Source organism: Haliotis asinina, chromosome 6 (genome assembly GCF_037392515.1).
Source record: "Haliotis asinina isolate JCU_RB_2024 chromosome 6, JCU_Hal_asi_v2, whole genome shotgun sequence".
Classification (NCBI taxonomy): domain Eukaryota; kingdom Metazoa; phylum Mollusca; class Gastropoda; order Lepetellida; family Haliotidae; genus Haliotis; species Haliotis asinina.
The window spans coordinates 8368-31438 of NC_090285.1; the positions used below are offsets into that span (position 1 = coordinate 8368).

Here is a 23071-nt window from a genome sequence, read left to right on the forward strand (position 1 = left end):
GTAATAACGGCTTCCGATTGGCTGGTTCATTTGCTGACACGCTGAAGGCTACTTGTGTGTACAGAAAGATGATCTGTTCGATGGGCATTTCAGAAGTATGGAGACAGGTTGAATAAGATCCTTTATCGATAACAACTTCTTTTATTGTACTTGATGCCTCCTTTCAGTATGGATTCATATATCATTGTCAAACAAAATCATGTGCACTAGAAGAAGTTGTTATCCATATAGAATGTATATAGAGATGTTGGGTTTTGTATATACATATTCACTGAAATTGCATTCGATCCAATCAAATATCATCTCAGTAGAGATGGTGAACTACTTCGTCTCTGGAAATTGTCATTGCACCAGTTTCCGTCAGATCCAGTCATCCGAGACAAATGGATGTAGTTTCTTTGCAATCCACAGACATGAAAACATCTCATGTGTACAAGTATTACACCTGCCTAATTACATAATGTGACAGAGACAGGAATCGGGTAAACGAGTCATAATTCAATCTATTCTGTTCATGGCGTATGGCCTGATAGGTGTCAAGTTCAAACTGCGGGTGGTCAATGATTGAAGCTGTGTATTGCATATTGTCTTTAGCAGACAGGCAGGCAGGCAGACACGTAGTTGTCAATAAACCAGACATTGAGCTTTCTCTTTGACAGAGACTACTTATCACAATCAACACGTTTTTTTTATGTAACGAGTACTGCTCACGACCTCACGACTACTCGTCTCTTTCCGTGACCTACAAGAAGACTCGTAACCCTCTCGCAGCACAGCTGTTGAAACCACTTTTCACCCCAGCGCTGGGGAAGATTTAGTGAATCGTTTGAACTCCGATTTCGCGGGGTTTTTTTCATCGCGTTTTTTCAACTTTACAGGTTGAATTGGCATTTTTGATGACTTGTTTCGGAAAGTGCATTCCGAAAGGTATCAGGATCTGCAAAGTTGTGTTTTACGTTGCATGTGACCCTTAAACTCGCTAAGTCTATGTATATTCACAAAATGAACACAGGAACCTTTAAGAAAGCTTAACTTTGTATCCTGGGTAGTTTTCAACTGTTTCAACAGTTACTTCGCTCAGTTTAGATTTATAAAGATGAAAAAGACGTACATGATCACTGCTTAGATTTCAAAGACTTGAATTTCAAAGTTCTTTTTTCCTAATGGACTGATGTGGAAGTCGCGGTGGCTGAGCGGGCCAGGCGGCTGATTTTGTGTGCTGGCGATTATGAGTCCGACTCTGAGGGTGCGGATTCGAATCCCGGATGGGACTCAACCACAAAAGTACTATAATTTTGTACTTTACTAAGAAAGTCAAATCCCAAATATGACATATGTTGATGTAACCAGTCTGATTGAAGATCAGTCTGAATGAGTGTACAGTGTTTTTTTTATTATCAACTGATCGACCAACAGAAAATAACTCTGATTATTTATTACAACAGGGCATGTTATACAGGAACTTGTAAGACATTAACAAGGTGACTTGTTTGGGATTACAGGCTATGTAGGTTACCACTACTAAACCGGTCCTTGCAATATCTGATGCTGGTGTATCATGACTCACGAAATCTATAGTTGATGAGCGCCATGTAACACCGTCTCTATCCTGTCGATCCCTGTGGAAGACATAACGATGACAGAGTAAACGAACTGGCTGAATAAACTATCATCCTAACGATTGTAACCGAAAAATCGTCCTAATGAAACTGCCAACCTGATAAGAATGAAGATTTTTGTGGATATTAACAATAGAAGTTGATATCCATGAAAATCGTCATTCTTATGTATTTCATTTCTAGATGCCCTTCAAAGACTTGCAAACCGGATGTTCCTTTAAAATCATTTGATCATTTGGAAAAAAACTGAAAAAACAAGCAAACAAAAAGAAAAAAACAACAACATATTTTGAAAGGAATTTGGAATGTGACAAGCAACATGTTTGTGTTGCAAAATTAATAACCCTATAGGTATGGAAATTTTGATATGTCAAATCACATGAATCAAAAGTTCTAAGATAAAACAGATGATTCACGTTGCTATTGGTATACGTGTTCTGAAACACGTTAATATGGCAAGAATACCAAGAGCGACGTGATAATGAGCCATTGAAATATTGCAGAGAGGGATCTGCGCGCGTGTTCGGCTGTGCAAGGGAAAGCATCATTGTAGAGATGAAGCGAATAATTGAGACTGGTCATCCATCATAGAGACCCAGAAATTGGTAGACTGATCACCGCATGATCACCTTCACCTACGTGTTTCCATCTGTGTACACAATATAAATATTATCGGTATTGTTGCTTCACGCTCCGTTCTGTAGTTCTACGGACTTAATGCCCATTTCGGAACATGTAAAAAGAATGTCATCATTGACTGACACATTATCGTTAGACGCGGACAGTGGCTTTTGGAAACATCGTGGTTATGTATGGTATCGGTTATGTTTTGGAAGTTCATGACTTGCCACAAAGAACTATCTTTTCAAAATATTACGCTGGCTGTTTGGGACAATAACTCCCCGAACACCTGGCCCACGTCTTTTGACTCCGTCAATACTAGAAATATCTATCTCCATTTGCTTCTACATAAGATGCGCTGGTTATAATTCAATAGGCAAACGTAGATAGCTAAGTGGTAATGAAAGAATACAAACAGACCTAATTGGAGTAGTTCCATCTGATTGGAGGCAACAATTCTAAACCAGCCTGGTTCCTCACTGTACGTCGAGCGTCCCGCGAGAATGTAGACCTTTCCACTGATAAAGCGAGCCTGTAGCTGGTCCTCAGCTTCGAAGGTTGGAGCAGCCAGGTACTAAAACGAAATAAAACGAAATGCACATGTGCATATGCATGGAAATGTGGATGAATGATTGTGCTTGTGTGTCTGAAACGAATAAATACAAATGTTGATGTGTAGAAATGTTGCATCCTTTTGGGCGAATCATTTGGCACAAAGACCACGAACGAATCTTCACTTGGATTCGTCTATCAACTGTGGGGAAATCGTGTACCCACTGTAGTGAAATTGTGTACCTACATACTGCGGTGCAACTGTAGGTGCAATGTCCTGATTTAAATGGGACTTGCAAGAGTATCACCATCACGTAATTGGCACAGCCCTGGCATTTGAGAAAGTAAAACTAGCACATATGTCCATAGCGTCTTTACAACATTATTACTGTTCACATTTTCCGGTCGTCTTGCAATGAGAGTACCTTCGACATGTTTGCCCATACGAAAAAGCCAGCTTTGCTTTGATGAACTGTTATCCCCAACTTTGCAAGTCGTCCGGTGACATACGTCATGCTGTCGTTGAGACGTTGTTTGTAGGTGGGGAAGTAGATTTGGTCAAGCCACTCTGCCGATACATCAAAACTGGATCATAATATGCATTGTAACTCTTAATTGTGTCAAGCAACAACACATTCACCAACTACTATGGCACAGATACATATACTCAATTCCTAAAGTATAGCGAGACGTAGACAAAGCATTGACTTTCCATAAGACGTCGAGACGTAAATAAAGGGTATGACAGACATTAAAACATTATGAGATGGAGAGGCATCAATTGACAGGTTTTGGCTGTCATGTATGCAATGAGACGCAGATGACTGTGCTGACTTCCTCGCGAATGACACTTTATGAACACTGAATAATGAATATTTATGTGGAGGGTCACCTTTGTCTTTGATAAGTTCCTGCAGCTTCAGCTGTACCGGGGCGGCTGCCTGCTGGAAAATACCCACTTTTTCTGCATACTCAATGATATTACGGTTTCTTGTATATAGAACACCGCATCTGTACCCAGAGAGACCAAGGTCCTGCAGTAGACAATAAACAGTAGTACAGTTCCAGTCTTAATCAGTGCCACATTCCCTGAAGAAGGTAACATAATGATAATTTATTTTTTTTATAATCTATCACTACAAAGGTAGCGCTGTGACTATCACCTTTTCATAACCTACAATGACAAATGTAAAACAACGATTATCGTCTCTTGCCGAATTAAAGGTAAGACAAAGTTCGTTATCTCCTGTCACAGTGAAGGTAAGACAATGATTGTTATTTCCTGTTACAATGAAGGCAAGGCAACACGTGTTATCTCCTATCACAGTGAAGTTAAGGCAATAATTGTTATGTCCTGTCACTGTAAAGATAAGACAAAGATTGTTATCTCCTATCACAGTAAAGGTCAGACAACGATTGTTATCTCATGTCATAGTGTAGATAAATCCACAATTGTCATATCCTGTCTTAGTGAAGGTAAGACAACGGTTGTTATATTCTATCATAGTGAAGGTAAGGCAACAATTTTCCTATCCTGATTTAGTGAAAGTAAGACAACGATTGTCATATTCTGACTTAGACAGTAAAGATAATGCAAGAAATGTCGCCACAGTGTCACCATAATGTCACCACAATGCTGATTCACTACGTATATAGTTCATCTACCTTGCTAAATCCCCAGACAATGTGTGTCTTCATGATGTCAGGTTGTGGAAGCGACATTACGCTGTTGAAGGTGGCATGTTCTTTGAATACAGACAGAGCGTAGATCTCGTCCACGATGACATGCAAGTCATGACTGCAAGCATATAATAATGAGTGTTCACATTCTTCCATAAATGCGAAATATAAAAGCCGTGTGTAACAACAGGCTTGTTTTAAAACATTTCAATACATCACAGATTTGAATATTTCGCCGGCGTTGACGTCAGAACAGTTAGTGACTGTTAGTGTTGCCTTCTGTGATGCAATATTTACGATCCAGTAATGTGCTCATAAGTGTCTTCACTTTTTTGAATACTGTAAATGTACACATTTCAGTTACATGACTCCATTTCGTTGAAAAATCAACGTTGTGGGTCGTCAAACTTCAGGAAAAAAGTAAATGAAGATTTAGTGTCTGATAAGTTATTTGTAATGATTAATTACAAGAGCATTTGCCACATTCTGGTTACTTTATTGGAATACGCACGTGGAATGGAGTAATTAGTAGAAGCATGACTATAGTAGTAATGGGTTGTGCATCGTAGTGTGTGAAGACGGGAGAATGTTTACTGCAGTGTACATGGGTATGAAGGGTTGTGCATCGTAGTGTGTGAAGACCGGAGAATGTTTACTGCAGTGTACATGAGTAGTGTGTACAGACGGGAAATGCATACAGCAATGTTCACGTAGCTGGTACATGGGTACATGCTACACGGTACAGGTACATGGGTACATGCTACACAATACAGGTACATGGGTACATGGGTACATGCTACACAATACAGGTACATGGGTACATGCAACACGATACAGGAATATCCAGTATGTATATACAGCACAGACACTCAAAGCCCAAAGATGGTAACTGCTACTGGACATTCAATGGAAACACCAAACACAGGTATCAAAGACAGATATCAAACACGGGTATTCAAGACGGGCACATGTCACAGATAAGCATCCGTCAGAAACAGGTAAAAATAAAATTGCTTACACATGTATCCAAGATCTCAAAAGAACTTACCTGTGTGCAAACGTGAGGCAGTCGAGGAGTTGCTGCTTCGTGTATATGTCGCCCAGTGGATTATGGGGGTTGATGAGCAGCAGACCGCGCACAGTGTGCCCCTGTGAGTGACATCAAACTGTCTAGTGTTGTTTCCATACTCAGTGTGCCGTATTGGGATTAACTCAGTATTCGGTCTGAGTATAACAAAACATCGTGTCACTCATGGCGTACCCTGATCCCTCTCTGCCTATCATTATAGCGTTACTTAACGTTACTATATATACATATTTACATTACTATATGTTTGTATGTATGTGTGTGTCTGTGTGTGTGTCTGTCTCTCTCTCTCTCTCTCTCTCTCTCTCTCTCTCTGTGTGTGTGTGTGTGTGTGTGTGTGTGTGTGATGTCTTGATTGAGGAGCATGATTCAGGAATTGAACATCCAGCTTGATATTTTTCCAAGACGTTTGACAAGCACCAGAGAAAATATTCTTGAACTGAGAAAGAGACAATAAAAGACACTATTATGGATGACAACTTCTTTAATTCATTTAACACGACGTTTCAAGGCTAATTCTTGTCACTTCGTCAGGTGGATAATGAACATAGGTAGCATTGCAGAATATATACAGGTATACATGAAGCCGGAGAGGTAAGATGTATATACAAGCACATAAATGTTAATTAGGTATGTACAATCACAGAGGAGAGACGAAAAAAGAGGAATGTTTTAACAGTACATAGTTGTTTACACAGCTGATAGATTGAGAGTTTATGAGTCCTTGTTGACACACCAGGCAGAGGGTAGGTACACGCCTTGATCTCTATTGATCTGAGGTTCTAATGTTCTGATGTTGATTGCTTCCCAAAGCTTCCTTCTCCGCCAATCACTGATGTTGGAAGCCAGGATCTCGGTGTTTTTCCAGTTGATGGAATGGTTTGGATAGTTGACGATGTGTTCAGAGAGGGCCGATTTCAGATTTAATTTTCTTACTGAAGTTTTGTGCTCTTTGAGTCTGATGTTGAATTGTCTGCAGGTTTCACCTATGTAGCTGCTGCCGCAATCACAGTTTATCTTGTAGATGCAGCCTCTGGGGTAGGGGTTGGTTTGATCACTGCCACCTCTTCCATTTGCTCTAAGGATGTTTTTCAAGGTCTTATCAGAATAAAAGGTCACATCAACACTGGCAGTTTTTCTGAGGAGTCGGCTGATTTGATGACTTATCTTTATTGGTATGGAATGTTGACTCGGATGGGTGCAGGCTCAGGTTTAGGGAGGCGGTCGTTCTGATGCTGGAGAGTTGTGGCTATAGTCTGGTCAACGAGTTGTTTTGGGTATCCATTGAGGGTGATGAAAGTTCTCTTGAGGTGGTCAATTTCGTCATGGAGGTGGACTGGGTCACAGATGGCTTTGGCACGTCTGGCTAGGGTGGAGACTATGGCTTGCTTTATTTGTGGATGGTGGTTGGATAGGTAGTGGATATACTGGTCAGTGTGGGTGGGCTTTCGATAGACAGTGGGAATGATTCTTTCAGATGAGTTGTCAAGGGATACGTCTAGGAATGGCAGCTTGTGTTGGGCTTCTACTTCCATCGTGAACTGGATGCGGGCGTGTTGTTTGTTAAGGTGGTGAAGGAGTTCTGCAGAGTTGTGGTTGGGATCTAGGATAGTGAAAGTGTCATCAACTTTCCTATACCAACATAACGGTTGGAATGGCGATGTAGATAGGGCAGATTCTTCAAAGCTGGTCATGAAGATTTCAGTTATCAGCGGAGAGAGAGGTGAGCCAATGGGTAGGCCATGGATCTGCTGGTAGATGCTGTTCTGCCATGTGAAGTACGAGGTCTGGAAACAGCTAGACACAAGGTTGATGATACTGTCAATGGTGAGTTTGGTGTCAAGGGTGTCAATACAACTAGTTAACTTAGCACGGAGATCATCAAGAGCTTCAGGTAGAGGGATGTTTGTGAACAAATCAACAACATGATAGCTGACCATACGGCCAGATAACTTAGCGTCCAAGAGTTTTTTCACAAAGGATGAGGAGTCACTGATGAAGGATTTACCTTCCTTCCCCAAAGGGGCAAGCAATCTGGCAAGGAATTGGGCAGTGTTATAGAAGACTGACCCTCTGGAACACACAAGGATTCTAGTTTTTACAGGTTGTTTGTGAATCTTAACGGTTGCACGAGCATATGGACATTGGCAGTTGATGGGATTTAACTTATTATACACACTGCCATTAATCTGGTTGCTGTCATGGAGAGTTTTGAGAGTTTTCTTGTGCCGGCGTTCAAGTTTGGCGGTGGGATCTTTGGGCAGGATCTTGTAAGTCGAAGTGTCACTGAGGGTTTTGTTCATAAGGTCATGGAAATCAGAAGTGTCCATGATAACGGCTGCCTTGCCCTTGTCTGCCTCGGTGATGGTGATGTTCTTGTCCTTGCGGAGCTCGTTGATGGCTTTCCTCTCTTGTGGTGACAGGTTGCTGCGTTGCTTAGGAGACTGCTTAATGAGGTCTGCTATCTGGTGCCGGAGGTAGTCAATGTTGCCGTTGGGAGCCGGTTGTTGTAGGCCGCTCTCGATGCCTGTGATGTACTGGTCAGTCTTGATGGTACTGCAGGTGGGGACGAACTTCAGGCATTTACAGAGGAGGGATGTCTGGGCAGCGGTCAATTGTTTGGAGCTCAGGTTGATGACAGTTTTCTTGGTGTAGGTTTCATGACTGATGGTTTTGCCGATGGGTTTGGATGCTGTCTGCTGCTGGAGGTTGTTGAACTTTGTAGAGAGACATTAGGTCTTTTACTTACTTTTACAGCATTTTGAGGTGCACATAACTACCACTACCTTGCCAGCTGAAGTGTTTACTGATCAAAAAACCCTTGATTTTTCTTATGACGTGGAATTTGACATTGCAAGGGTTGAATCTTGTGATCAAACATATTAACGGCAAAGGTAATGTTTGTGTTGATGCACTTTCCAGGCTGTAAATGTATTATGACTTGATGATGCTGTATGCACGTATTTGCATTATATCATTGTAATTCTGCGAGATGTTTGTCGTGTTATTCATATCATTACATGTCATGTTCTTCTGTTAGATATTTTGCAATGCTTGTAACAGAAAGTTTCTGTGAAAGTTTCTTTTTTTGAAGGGGAGACTGTTACGAGAGTGTATTTTCTGTAAATTATGTTTTAATTGAGTGATAATTGTTGTTTGGGTCACAACATTCAGTGTTTGATGTGATAATTATTATGGGTGACATTTCGTGTCATAAATGTTCAGTAGTACTAGTATTTGAGGGGGTTCTCCAGAGTTATCTACTTTTGAGGTTGTGAGGTAAACATGAGGCGCGAGAACTCTACATTGATGGCGATGGTTCTATGTGCTTGAAAGTCTTTGAATGAATGACGTTATATATAATGGCTAGTTGTCGAGTTGATGACATCGGCACCCACATATTAACTGGAGTATATCAACCTGCCTCCGTCAACGCTTGGCCTACATAAGTGCTGCCTGACCACCCGCTGTGTTACATTCAGTAAAACTGTTTCTCAGTGTCACACCAAGACTTTGGTCAGTTGACATTATATTTGTGACCCATGACTTTATCTTTGACATGTATGTTACACACACACACACACACACACACACACACGCACACACACACACACGCACACACACACACACGCACACACACACACACGCACACACACATACATACATGCTGAAGCACGAGGGTGAAACACGTACACACGAAACAATGATAAAACAATGACAGGACCAGCTTCTTCTGTGTTAATTTACCATCTCCAAAATATCATGCTGAATTTTACCATGTAATCATAAGAAACAGGATAATAGGACCTGCTTGTGGTACCAAAGGAATGATCACGGTAGGTTTACACCGATCAGATCAGACCACATGTGTGAAGAGTGGAACATATTCAAGCCTCACATTTTTACATGTTCTTTCTGAGGGTAGTTGTGTTTGGATGATGTTATTAATGTTAGATAAATCAATTTGACAGTCACAAAATGTTACATTATACTGAAAATACTTGGTCAGTATATACAATTCTGTGATGTGAACAGATATTTTTGCCCCCCACATACTGACAGGAGAAAACTAGTTTATGCAGGTCTCATTTCGTACACACAGAAATATAACTGTAACAAGCCAAAGGGCTATGAAAGGCACTTGCGATAACATAACGTTGTAGTGGCACGACTGGCAGTCTGAATGTAAGCCGTACGCGTATTAAATAGTACGTAGTACACAAAGGACTTGCATCTAAATTTCCACATAAATGTTACAGAAAAAAGTGAAAGTGTTACAGCAAAATACAGAGTTTTCGTACGTGACCAAGTTGCTACTTTTTGAAACAATTAACACATAACAGGGGTAGGCATTGTAAATGTAAGGTTTCAAAATTGATTTCTAGGATCAACAAAACAGGGACATTCTGGCTGAGTTCAGTGGAGCTGGGCTTTACCTCACATCGACATTATTCCAGCAATATAGCGACGAGATCAATGTTTGCACCGAAGCTACATTTTAATTTTGTACGATATTCATCACGAATAGAGGTATTACAGACAGCACACATACGCGAATGAACGAATGAATAATTATTAAATCCAAATTCCCCAAACCTGCCAGGGACATCACGTGTGACTAGCACTAATTAGTCTCACCACAGCGACCTAAGTAGTCTGGTAGTGTTGAGCAGTGAAGTGGCTCTCGTGCTTAATGAGTTAATACACGTCAGTAAACTGTGTATTTCGTTACGTTGAAATGTTTTCATTTCGTCATTTGCATAGACATCCCCACGTGCATAACATGTACAAAGTCAATGTTATCACCTTTGAATATCGACAGCGTGTGAGCGAGGGACACGATTTTTTGCCAATGGAGTCCCTTTATCTGGTTATTCGTCATTTGTATCGTTGCATATTTTGTATAGTACCGTGTACCACCGCTGGTGGTTTTCGAAAATGTCTGTCGATGTTTATGAGGGCCTTTTTACTACGCGCCCGAAGGTTATAGTACAAACTGACGATCAAAAGAATGCCGTGAGTAGCTTTGGTGAACTCTTAATTGAAAACAAAATCTCGCAATCATGCTGATGTTGACATATATATTTCATCAATATGTTATCACTCTTGCACAATCTGGAGGTGATGCATTTAATAAAATCATTATTTACAGTTACTGTTATACACTTAGGGTACAAAAAGTCACTTTCACAAAACCTGTTAAATCATGTCCACTATCTTGGCAGTGTCTCTGACTGGAGCTCGACAGGCGTTATCAGTACCTCGTGTGACCTCCTCTGGCAAGAATGCTCTTTTGGCAACGTCTTCGCATAGATGACGTCAAACGTTCGATGATGTTAGCCGGTATGCTGGTATATAAGGCATTCTCACAAAGATTGGTTGTGACGTCTCCTTAGCTGTCCCCCCAAGATGGCCCCTCGGGTGCTCTATGGGAGACACGTCGGGTGAAAGTGATGACAATGGCAAACGTTGACGCTGTTTATGAATTGCCGAGTGATCCTTGCCGTATGGGGTCGAGCATTGTCTTTTTGAAGAAGAGTACGTATCGCTTTGTCGATGCCGCAAACATGATCTCAGGACTTCGTTGGGCATTGACCTTGCCACGAATAACAACAAGCTGTATTTTCTGGTCGTTACAAATCCCACCCCATATCATGATACCGCCTCCTCCGCTTGAATGAATTTCTTGGACACAATTTGGAGCCAATCTCTCGTCTCTACAGCCATACACACGGATTCCTCCGTCAGCACGGAACTGATTAAATCTGCTCTCATCGGTGAAGAAGAACGCACTGCCAATTGCCAGCGTAGTGCACGGCGGGCCCACTTTAGTCTGGTGAGGAGAACTATGATCGGAAAGAAGTCGCGGCTCGCTATTGGAACCATGTATTTGAATGGCTAAGGACGCTATCAGAGATGAAAAGGACAAGGAACCGATGGTGACGCCACGCGGTCGATTACCTTTGATTGGACGAAATCTTGATCGGAAACCAATCGTTAGCACGCCTCCTAAGCCAAGCCTTGCCCAACCCAAAAGACAGGTATACGACAGAGAATAAGAAATGTTAATATGTTTGGATTAACATTGTTTGCCGGACGACCCTTAACCCAAAACGTATAATGACGTGTACTTGAATCCATCATTCCAAACATTTGCTACAACTGACCGCTGTCTACATACTATTGTATGATATTTATCCATTTGAAATTCATTGGTAATTTTACACGTCTTACTGGTGCATGATGAAGACTAAAGAACGATGTTCTGTAAACGCCTGGGTGGTTAAATTGGCTATGTAGCTGATTGGGTGAGCTATATTGGCTATATAGCTGACTCTGTGAGCCTGCGGTCAGGAGGTTTCCATCGGTTAAAATGCTTTATAGATTGGAAAGGTCTCGAGTCTCACATACCTCACTGATAGCTTTATTGTAAGCTGACTCCAGCTTATCAGCCGACAGGTGGAACTTGTCCTGAAGCAAAGAAGAAATACTTGACATTAGCATTATAATTCTGCAGAACAGAAGGCCTTGCTAACTGGACATCAGGCCTTGAAGCTTGTAAGACACTGACACAGATCCCGTCTGGCACTAACGCTCAGAACGTTTTACTGACATGTGCTTTGTATTGCCTTATTATACATATGCTATACAAGTATGAAGGCGTAAGCGGAAAATGGCATGTAATACTTCTCCAACGCATAGCATCTACCTGTCCTTGCCGAGGATAGTTTTACAGTATCAACGAGTGTTGATGTAATTGATACGAGTGTTGATGTAATCTCGCGCGGGTGAGATTCTATCTTCCCAAATCATTCTTCATTAGTTTTCAGTGAAAAATGTATATCTCCGACCACAGCACTAGCATTAGTTTGCAGTGCAGCGATATCGTAACATTGTGACGTCATCAAGTTCGTGACATTGTCGGCCATTGTGCAAAATGTACTGTGCAAACGATATCACGCCTGATGTCACACAAGCGATATCTCCTGTAGAACACAGTTTGGGATGATAGATAAAACGTCCTAGACCCATCTTTTCCTTCCGATGGAAAAATAAACCAATGTTACACAATGTCGCTGGCAGCAATAATTTCAGCCCGATCAAACGAAAATGTGTCTTAAAAGTCAACTTTAAGATCTTTTTAATGTATCTGCCCGTGACTAATGGGCTTGGATCTCACAACCCTAAACTGGCAGCGCATGTCTTATGCGCAATGAGAACTGTACCTATTACTGATATGTATTATAAACGTATTATATTATAGAAACTGTACGAATTATAAATACTTAGAGACAGTTAACCAGTAAATAACCGACACCACTGTTTAAGGGAGATATTAATGTTAAATCCAAAAAAGTACTTGACTTTCAAATCACACTGTCTGTCATTGATGTTGTACGGAAGTCTTAAAATGGCCATTAAACGGGATGAACACGGTTTTAAGTGTGTGCAACCCTTTATTCAACAATCAAACAAAACGTTCTGTGCGATTACATAAATTGCGTCCCTTCTTTCCTTTCACTTTCCTATCTCTTGTCTCTGTTCTTTCCTATGATGTAAGTAATTAAAATGTGTGTATATGAATATTAGGGAGCGGGTATTTAAATTGGATAACTTGTCCCAAATCCCGTTCACATTTGTGACTAACATATGTTGAAATCAATGAAGCTATCACCGTTGATACTCACCCTGGTGCATGTGGACAGTATATCTTTTCCCTTGACAGATGATATATACCAAGTGTTATGTCCTGAAATATTTGTTACGTGATTCCATGATACCCCAGGGTTAGACATGACTGCTTACATTGTAGGAATGAATTGCGAAATGGCCATTGAAAGAGAGGAGGTGAAATCAGCTGATCGTTATCAGGTCATATTGTGTAGTTTGTTGACGTTTTGCAGTCGGTAATTCAAGTCTGTCACTAGATACCTGAATGTAACACTTCTAAGACTTCAGTGTATTTTCATTGCAATTGTACTGACATCTATATCGTAGTACGGCTGTTAGGCCAGTTCATGAAATTCAGCACGGCCGGGAGCTGATAGTGTGTGCGACATGTGAAAGTACTGTTATGCTAGGCATGCATTTCGTCTCTAATTTATCTAATATTGTTTGTATGATGGTGCGTGTGTACTTAAATATTACATATGCATGATTTTATGCAGTCATTGTACATAAGTACTACCTGTTAACTCTGTGAAAATATATACTGAGCCAAAGAAGAAAATTCACAATATGTAATTTTTAAAAATAATGAATATGTTTTCTTTGATGATTCATCTATGTATCCGAAATGGGATCCCTGTCTTCCGACTCCAGAAAAACGTTAGCAAAACCCACTCAAACCTATCCATTCGTCGTGCAAATGAAATTAGTGCCAAATCAGGTTTTGCACGTGCAGTCGATCACGTGCTCTTCGCATCGAAGTTTTCTTCATTTGCGCGTGTTCGCATTGGCTTCAAGAATTGAAAACAAAAACGCTTTTAAATCACAGTTCTAACGATACTTTGAATGCTACGATTGTCAAATATGCAAAGTGAGCGTGCCGTTGGCATGCAAGCGAGACGATCAGTTATTGATGTTGCAAGAGCAATGGGATGGAGTCGTCCCACTGTGTATGACTTGCGAGGTCGTCTACAACAAACTGGTGGCACCACTTCTGATCGCCCAAGGTCGGGTCGTCCACGCGTGACGTCACGAGCAGAAGACCGTCAAATCGTCCTACGTCACCCACGTGACAGATTTCTGCCGGCTACGCGAAGCAGGGCTGAGATGTTTAGAGGTCGACTGTCCTCACAGACCATTCGAAATAGGTTGCGGGCTGCCAATCTCCATTCTAGACTTCCACATCGTGGGCCAATATTGGCGCCGTTTCATCAACGTCAACGTCTGCATACTGTGGACCCAACGTCACCTCCGATGGACCCAGAGAGACTGGAATCGACTCGTCTGTAGCGATGAATGCAGGTTTACCCTTAGATTCGCGGACCGCAGGCATAGATTCTGGAGACGACGTCGTGAACGGCATGCCCAGTGTTGTGTACAGGAAGTCGACAGATTCTGGGCGGAAGTTTCATGGTGTGTGGTGGTTTCTGTGGGAACAACCGTTCATCCATGGAAACCTTACAGCTGCTGCTTACCGCGACCAGGTGCTCACCCCTGAACGCGTTCCTTTCATGATCATGCTCGACCGCATACCGCGATGTTGACACGAAATTTCTTCAAAACGCTGGAATCAACGTCAAGGTCTGGCCATCGAGGTCCCCTGACCTTAATCCAACAGAGCACGTTTGCGATGCACTTAGGAGAGGGCTCCGTGCTCTTAGGAACCAACCTCAGAATTTGCAGGAACTTGGCACTGCCTTGCAAGAACAATGGCGCAGAATCTCCAACCACGTGTTCCCGAGCATGAGGCAGTCGATAAGGAGACGGTGTTTGGCAGTGGTGAATGCGCGGGGCGACCATGCACAATACTGAATTGAGAAATTTCTGCTTTCTATTCTTGTGACTTGACATTCTGTATACCCATATTTTGGAACGGCGGTGTAGCCTAATAGAACTGATTGTGGCACTGTCAGTGTATCGAGTACATCACACAGATCTGAGCAATGAAATAATGACAATTTAACCATCTTACCATCTCTTGTTCTTTTATAGTGCCCAGAAGAAAGACAGTATATTTCACTGACGGATTTGATGCAGGTACTTGTGTCGAAAACGTTAGAATGTGTAATATGTAACTTTCATTTTTTTTTTTTTGGACTCTCATAACTTAGATATATTATACTAAATTCTGTACATTTAAAATGTATTTCATTTTAGTCTGTTAAACGTGGGTGAAACTTGTCCGAACTACGTTGAAAGATGGTAATTGATTTATACATCGGTGCATGTGCCAGACGTCATCTGCTTCGTAGTTTATATGACATAAGCTAGACGGGTTTATATGACATAAGCTAGACGGGTTTATATGACATAAGCTAGACGGGTTTATATGACATAAGCTAGATGGGTTTATATGACATAAGCTAGACGGGTTTATATGACATAAGCTAGACGGGTTTATATGACATAAGCTAGACGGGTTTATATGACATAAGCTAGACGGGTTTATATGCGGCTATTGTTACTTTTTGATAACAAAAAAGTACATCATAGATAGTTCACTACAGCTGTATAATAATGATTTTTGTTTTGAGTGTGGAATATTAAAATGTCATTATATCAAAAGGTACAATATATCTGCAAGTGTTGTGTCGCAATTTTGCATTAATGATAACATTTTTGCTTGTCAAATAAAAGTTTATTGAGAATGTGTTCTCATTTTGTTTTAGCTTTAAAGGAATCATTAATGTCCGTTGCAAATGTCTTTAACATTGCCGAAGCGCCGTAAAATAACAACTGAAAGTAATGTAGACCTGCCACCCCTACATCCGGAAATGGAGCCCGAACGAAAGGAAACACGTCAAACACAAGGTTAAATGGTGTTAAACCTTTTTTTAAAAAAAAGTGGATAAAACATTAACATATGTAATGACTGACATCACTAACTGATGATTATGTGATATTAGGGATAAATCTTTTATCTCAAACGATGATGTTGCAACCCAATTTTAGATGATAGGTGTATGGTACATGAAAGGTCACATGCAACGTAAAATACAACTTTGTAGATATTGACACGTTTCGGTGTTCTCTTACCAAAACAAATCATCGAAAATGCAAATTCAACATATAAAGTTTAAAAGAAAAACGCGATGGAAAAAAAGCCCGGGAAATCGGAATTCAAACGATTCACGAAATTTCCGTCAGCGCTGGGGGAAAAGGTGGTTTCAACAGATGTGCTGCGCTGCGCCCATAACGCATGCGCAGTGAGTAGGTTCGCGGAGCTTGAAACAGTATGTATGCTCGGAGTATGAGGTCATGAGCAGTAGTTTAATGTTTGTTGTGTACACAAATTAGTAAATAATCTACTCGTTACATAAAAAAAACATGTTGATTGTGGTAAGCAGCCTCTGTCAAAGAGAAAGCTCAATGTCTGGTTTATTGACACCTGTATGTCTGCCTGCCTGTCTGCTAAAGACAATATGCAATACACGGCTTCAATCATTGACCACCCGCAGTTTGAGCTTAACACCTACCAGGCTATACGCCATAAACGAAATAGACTGATTTATGACTCGTGTACCCGATTCCTGTCTCTGTCACATTATGTAATTAGGCAGGTGTGATACTTGTACACATGACATGTTTCCATGTCTGTGGGTTGCAAACAAACTACATCCATTTTTCTCGGGTGACTGGATCTGAGGGAAACTGGTGCAAAGTCTTGTCTGTTTCAAGTCCTGCTTTGTACTTGGACGAATGACAGTTTCCAGCCACGAAGTAGTTCACCATCTCTACTGAGATGATTTTTGATTGGATAGAAAGCAAATTCAGTGGATGTGTATTTACACAACCCAACATCTCTATACACATTCTTTATGGATAACAGCTTCTTCTGGTGTATATGATTTTGTTTGACAATGATATGTGAATCCATACTGAAACGAGGCAGTACAATAAAAGAAGTTGTTATCCATAAAGAATCTTACTTTCTTGTGACTCGCCATACTTCTAAAATGCCCATCAAACAGATCATCTTCCTGTACACACAATGAACCCTCAGCATATCAGCAAATGAACCAGCCAGTCGGAAGCCGTTGTTACATTTGAGTGCACATCCACCCGCTATGACTGGGTTTGGTCTCCCCAGGGCTTTGTTTCGAGGAAAGTAAGCCCAAGTACAAAATATTGCACTTTGGAATCGCGATTTTACGCTTATAATTTTGTTTATTTGTTTGTTTTGTATATTATATGTCACGAATAAGTGATAATTGTGTTTTAATTATGCTTGATTTTTTGGTTGCATGTGACCTTTAAGAATATAAATCAGAAACATAGTGTTAGAATATAAAAACTGAATGTGTGAGGAACTACTTATCAGATCGTACTACTCATATGTGTAGCTAAGTGTTACATTCTAGACGGAATTTCGTCATTTGTCAGAGATGTGTAATAATTACAGATTTGTGACAAAGTCCTTACAGGGAATGCAGGTTGGAAGATTGGTGGTAGTATGAGAAGTAAAATTTGAATGCGACAACAGTTTGAAGAACTGCCACCTGAAAGAACATAAGCGCTGATATGCAGTTGATGTAAAGTCAGTTTTCATTATTTCAGAGATGCTATGACTATGACGCCCGAGGCTTACACTGTCTCGCGTTCTGTCGTTGGAAATGCCGTGACAATTAATATACTGATCTTTCATGACCTTTTCCCCGTTATCTTCGTCGTGTCAGTTCGTATTGCGCGTGGAGGTTAAAGCAAACTGTGGAACTCAGCCAGTCTGCCACCAGGGGGCGGCAGCCTTTGACCCGTGGCAAAAAAAACAAACAAAAGAAAACACAAAAAATACTTATTCAAAACGCAATGAGTCTACAAAAACGTACAAGAGGGCAGTTTTGAAGAACTGACTTTGTTGTTGACTTCCGATCCAGTGTGACATTTAGAGGGGCTTTATTAAAAGTTTGTAACATGACTAACTTAATTGAGAGTCAATTCAGGCATTCTCTCGGAATTTCATAGGGTTTCCATATAGTTAATTATATTTGTGAACTGTTTAAAATTGATGAGAAAAATGGATTTTCGCAATAACGAAAGTCTCTTTTTATGGACTGACTGAGGTATTAGAGTCAGTTTCTGTCACCAGCTTGCAAAAAGAAGGCAAACGTATTTTGTTTTTCGGACAACGTTCGAATTAATATGAACTGGAAATGGTCTACATTCTCCGTATACTTGGTGCAAGTACCATTTGGTGTTTGCGGACCTACAAGTAAGAATATGTTAAACTTGAGGAAGTGTTTTGATTTCTTTTAATTCTTTTAATCTTTTAATTATCATTTCATAAATAATCCTAATAATTTGGAACCATACAAATATACTGACTGACGTTGTAAAACAAATACTTCCATAGGCCCCAGTGTCCTAAAATTTATAGTTAATTCAATTATATAAAATCAACGTAAATCGTTCTCCTCATTCTCAGTGACTGCATAAAATATGAAGATATGGCCAACAACCAAACAACCGTTCTTAAATTTAACTTGATATTTAGAGTCTTTACAATAACATTTGTCCATTTTATCAATATTTTTACGAGTGAGCGAGTTTAACTTTAAACCGCACTCAGCAATATTCCAGCTATATGGCGGCGGTCTCGAAATAATCGATTCTGGACCAGTGATCAACAGCATAAGCTGCGCATTTGGGAACCGATGACGTGACAACCAAGTCAGCGAGCCTGACCATGCCTCTTGCGACAAGCATGGGTTACTTCACGGGTCGGGAGTGGGTCAGTTTTGCAGATTTCCCCCGAATAATGTTTGGGATTATTTACATAACGCTTTTGTGGTTGTTCAAAATAACAATGGTTAGGTCTTGCATCTGTAAGCGAAGTGTTCTGAACTTCTCACTGAAAGGTATTGCCGTCATGCGTTGACTATGTATGGGACAAAGCAAGACCCGCAGGCATTACGAAGAAGTAATATAAGGCTGTTTTCCCAAGGTAAATGCTCGAGAGCCGTGGAAGTCTTAATTACTTTCTTCGTAATACTCATGCGTATAAACTCATAAACCGACTGAAGAAATATACTTTAGGTATAATTCCAGTGTTTGGTATTTACTGATGAAAATCATCTGGGATTAGACAAGCAGCCGACGCCTCGCCTTGCACGCGCAGTGCACGTGTTCCTCAATGCATGTTGAGACCGACTGTCAGTAAATATCACCGGAGGCTTATAAGTAGGCTTCCGTGTTGAATAATGACAAAGGCTGGGCTTCGCATCTGTCGTCATATTTTTCTTATACTACAGGAAATAAGGAGATGGATGCTAGTGGCAATGTGGGATTCTGTTTTCCGGATTCAGAATAAAGATGGTTGGACGGAATGTAGTCGTCTATGATTCAGGATGGATTCATATTATATGGGCCTGAAACCTTCGTAAGTAATACAGATTTTTATGATGACATTCCAGTTTTGCAGCACAAAACAACTCCTATAACCGGTGTGAAGCCCGTCACTTCTCATTCCACCCAATGAATGGCCACCGACAGGTATACATGTACTCATGAACAATGGGACCACGGTAACATCTTCCTGGAGCGTCTAACCATGCCGAGATGTTCTTACCTGGTTGAGCAGGGGTACAGGCCAACACTCCACGCCAGCGCGTTCCATGAAGTCGTTTGCTATACGATAATAGTATGGCGCCGGGACAAGGATGCAGTCTAGAGTGCGAAACAAAATAGAACATAGGCACCTAGCAGAAAACAAAAAAAACAACTCAAATAATATATGTGGAATTTCATTGGTGGAGTGCCTAGCATTTTGCAAGCATATTAAATGCTGCAATACGAGCAAAACTCGTTACGTTCACCAAATATGGCAAACACCAAATCCTGCAAATTTCATACACACTAGAAAGCAAGAGTCCTTGATTTGTCGCCTCTCTAGACAACAGAAAAAATAGGCATTTCAAAAGTCGTTGGACATATTTCATTCGTTCTCTGTTCTTGTATTATCACCCATTGTGTTGAATTAGAGGTCTTCTAACTTGAGTTCAGATGGACGGACGGATAAATAAACACGTCACAATTTCATTCTGGACTCACAAAAGTCCAGAAACCCTCCGCACTGTGGCCACTGTCTCACAAGGGACTTGACCAAAATATACATGCAGCTGTTATGTACATGTGCTAAGGATGGAAAAATGAAAAACATAAACTCAAAACTTGAACTCGCTCGCTCATGGGCATGCCCATGGGCGAACAGTGGCCCACGGACAGGCCCACCCATGGGCGAACAGTGGCCCACGGGCATGTCCACCCATGGGCGAACAGTGGCCCACGGGCATGTCCACCCATGGGCGAACAGTGGCCTATGGGCATGTCCATGGGCGAGAATGTTTCATTTCGTCCAGAATAAATGTTTTGAAGGTTGTAAATGAATGAAAAAAGTAATAAGTATCATGATAAAAATTTCAGCTTGTTGTGACTTGATTCCGCTAACTGACAGCGATTTTACAAAATCTCGATCATGGGTGAAAAACATACTGGCCCATAGACGAGAATATTTACTTTCACTGAAAATACATGTTTTTCCATGTTTTGCAGTTTTTAAATAAATGAAAGTATATTTACTAGTGTCTAGACACGAACTTCAGCTTATTTTAAATTAATTCTGCTAATTTAGAGCGATTTTAAAAAAGTCTCGCCCATGGGCGAAAAACATTTGGCTCATGAGTGAGAATATTTAGTTTTAATCAAAATACATCTGCTTCCATGTTTTGGAGGTTGTAAATTGACGAAAGTATGTTCATAAGTATCATGACACAAATTTCAATTCATTTTGACTTAATTCCGTTAATTTAGAGCAGTTTAACAAAATTTCACATCGGCCCATGGACGAGAATGTTTCCTTTGACTCCAAATACATCTTTTCCGATGTTTTTGGAGGATGAATGAAACGATGAAATGTTAATGAGACTGCCTTTATGAGTATCATGACACAAAATTCAACTAAAGTTGACTGAATTTTGCGAATTCAGTGCGATTTTTAAAATAATATGCCAGAATAAGCTCTTTTACTTCAAAATACATATTTTCTTGTGTTTTTGAGGTTATGAATGAATGAAGATATATCCATAAGTAGCATGGCACAAAATGCAACTCATTTTGACTTAATTCTGCTAATTTCTAACAAGTACAAGAATCTGCACTTCCACTCAAAGTTCATAGTGTGTTTATTGTCTTGGAGGTAATGAATGAAGGAAAGTGTGTTTATAAGTATCATGACAAAAAAAATGAACTCATTCCGTTCTTAATTCGACTAATCTCGCTCGTGGACGAAAACATTTTCATTTGCTTGTTTTCTCTAAAAACATTTGCAAACATATGGTATAAAAATAGATCAAATTATAGTGACAAATAATTCCAGTTCAATTTAGTGAGTTTAGTTTTATGTCGCACTCAGCAATATTCCAGCTATATTGCGGCGGTTTATAGATAATCGAGTTTGTACCAGACAATCCAGTGATCAACAGCAGGAGCATCGATCTGCACAATTGGGAACCGATGACATGTCAAGCAAGTCAGCGAGCCTGACCACCCGATCCCGTTAGTCGCCTCTTACGACAAGCATAGTCGCCTTTTATGGCAAGCATGGGTTGCTGAAGCCCTGTTCTACTCCAGATCTTCACGGGTCCTGACCACAGAGCTTTATTTCCAGCAACATATACAGAATTGGAATACTAAGCCTTGGGATTCTTCTGAACTGAGGTATTCTATAAATATAACGAAATTCAAGCTGTATCTATGAAGTTTAAGTTATTTGTGAAAGTCCTAATCAAGAATGACCAAACTCCAGTGACATAAAGACTATACACATTAATAAACAGTGTTGTGAGATCTTTAAACTGTATCGTTTGGGTAATTAAAGAAAGAACTCAAAATACTGTCACCTTCTGTCCAGGACGTCACGCGTCACCAGTCGTGAGCTAATGGCCTTGTAAAAACCCTCACAAAGGAACCACAAAGCACCAAAACTGTGTTTCTTTCCAGGTGACAATCGGTATGTAGTCAAAGTTTACGTTGTTGAATACATTCTACCGTGGGCGAAACCTTACGCTTGGAAAGTGTACCCACCCAGTAGTTTTAAGGGTACCTACCCAATTTTGCATGTTTCGTTTTAATATTGTGGTCTCCATTTTCATTAATTCCCATTTGCCCGTCCCAGTTTTCCTTCGACCGAGGTTTTATGAGGTATCCTCCTATTTTTCAGACCAGGAATAATCTACAACACGGACAGGTCACACGCTTGTTTTCTTTACCATTTGTACTAAGTAACATGCGCCTCATGCTCCAACGCACACCGTGACTTGGTTTGTTTCCATCGAAACTTCGGCTGCGTTTGACAGTACTTCAGACAGATTACTGTATCAGTCGAAATCAGTCAGTCAGTCAAGATGTATTTTGAATAAAAGTAAATATTCTCACTCATGGGCCAAATGTTTTTCGCCCATGGGCGAGACTTTTTTAAAATCGCTCTAAATTAGCAGAATTAATTCAAAATAAGCTGAAGTTCGTGTCTAGACACTAATCAATATACGTTCATTTATTTAAAAACTGCAAAACATGGAAAAACATGTATTTTCAGTGAAAGTAAATATTCTCGTCTATGGGCCAGTATGTTTTTGCACCCATGGGCGAGCGAGTTTAATCTTGAGTTTTCAAAAAACATTGTTTTCACTTTTCCATCCTTAGCTAATATACAAAACAGCTGCTTGTTTATTTTGGTCAAATCCCTTGTGAGAGAGTGGCCACAGTGCGAACAGTTTCTGGACATTTGTGAGTCTAGAATGAAATTGTGACGTGTTAATACCTGTTGTGGCCGACTTCAACTGATTTTTGC

General features: G+C 40.5%; 1 protein-coding gene across 2 annotated transcripts in view; it reads right to left on the reverse strand.

Moving 5' to 3' along the window:
• Positions 1–1420: 1420 nt before the first annotated feature.
• LOC137287225 (1-aminocyclopropane-1-carboxylate synthase-like protein 1) overlaps positions 1421–23071 on the reverse strand; it is a 50072-nt gene continuing 28421 nt past the window's right edge. For both annotated transcript variants that reach the window (XM_067819414.1, XM_067819413.1), the window contains 8 exons: positions 19793–19890; positions 11971–12030; positions 5521–5621; positions 4458–4590; positions 3685–3826; positions 3218–3360; positions 2661–2814; positions 1421–1619 (listed from right to left, as the gene is read on the reverse strand). In XM_067819414.1, coding sequence (XP_067675515.1) covers positions 1573–1619; positions 2661–2814; positions 3218–3360; positions 3685–3826; positions 4458–4590; positions 5521–5621; positions 11971–12030; positions 19793–19890 — 878 coding nt within the window. In that variant the 3' untranslated portion in view covers positions 1421–1572. The remainder of the gene's footprint in view (positions 1620–2660; positions 2815–3217; positions 3361–3684; positions 3827–4457; positions 4591–5520; positions 5622–11970; positions 12031–19792; positions 19891–23071) is intronic.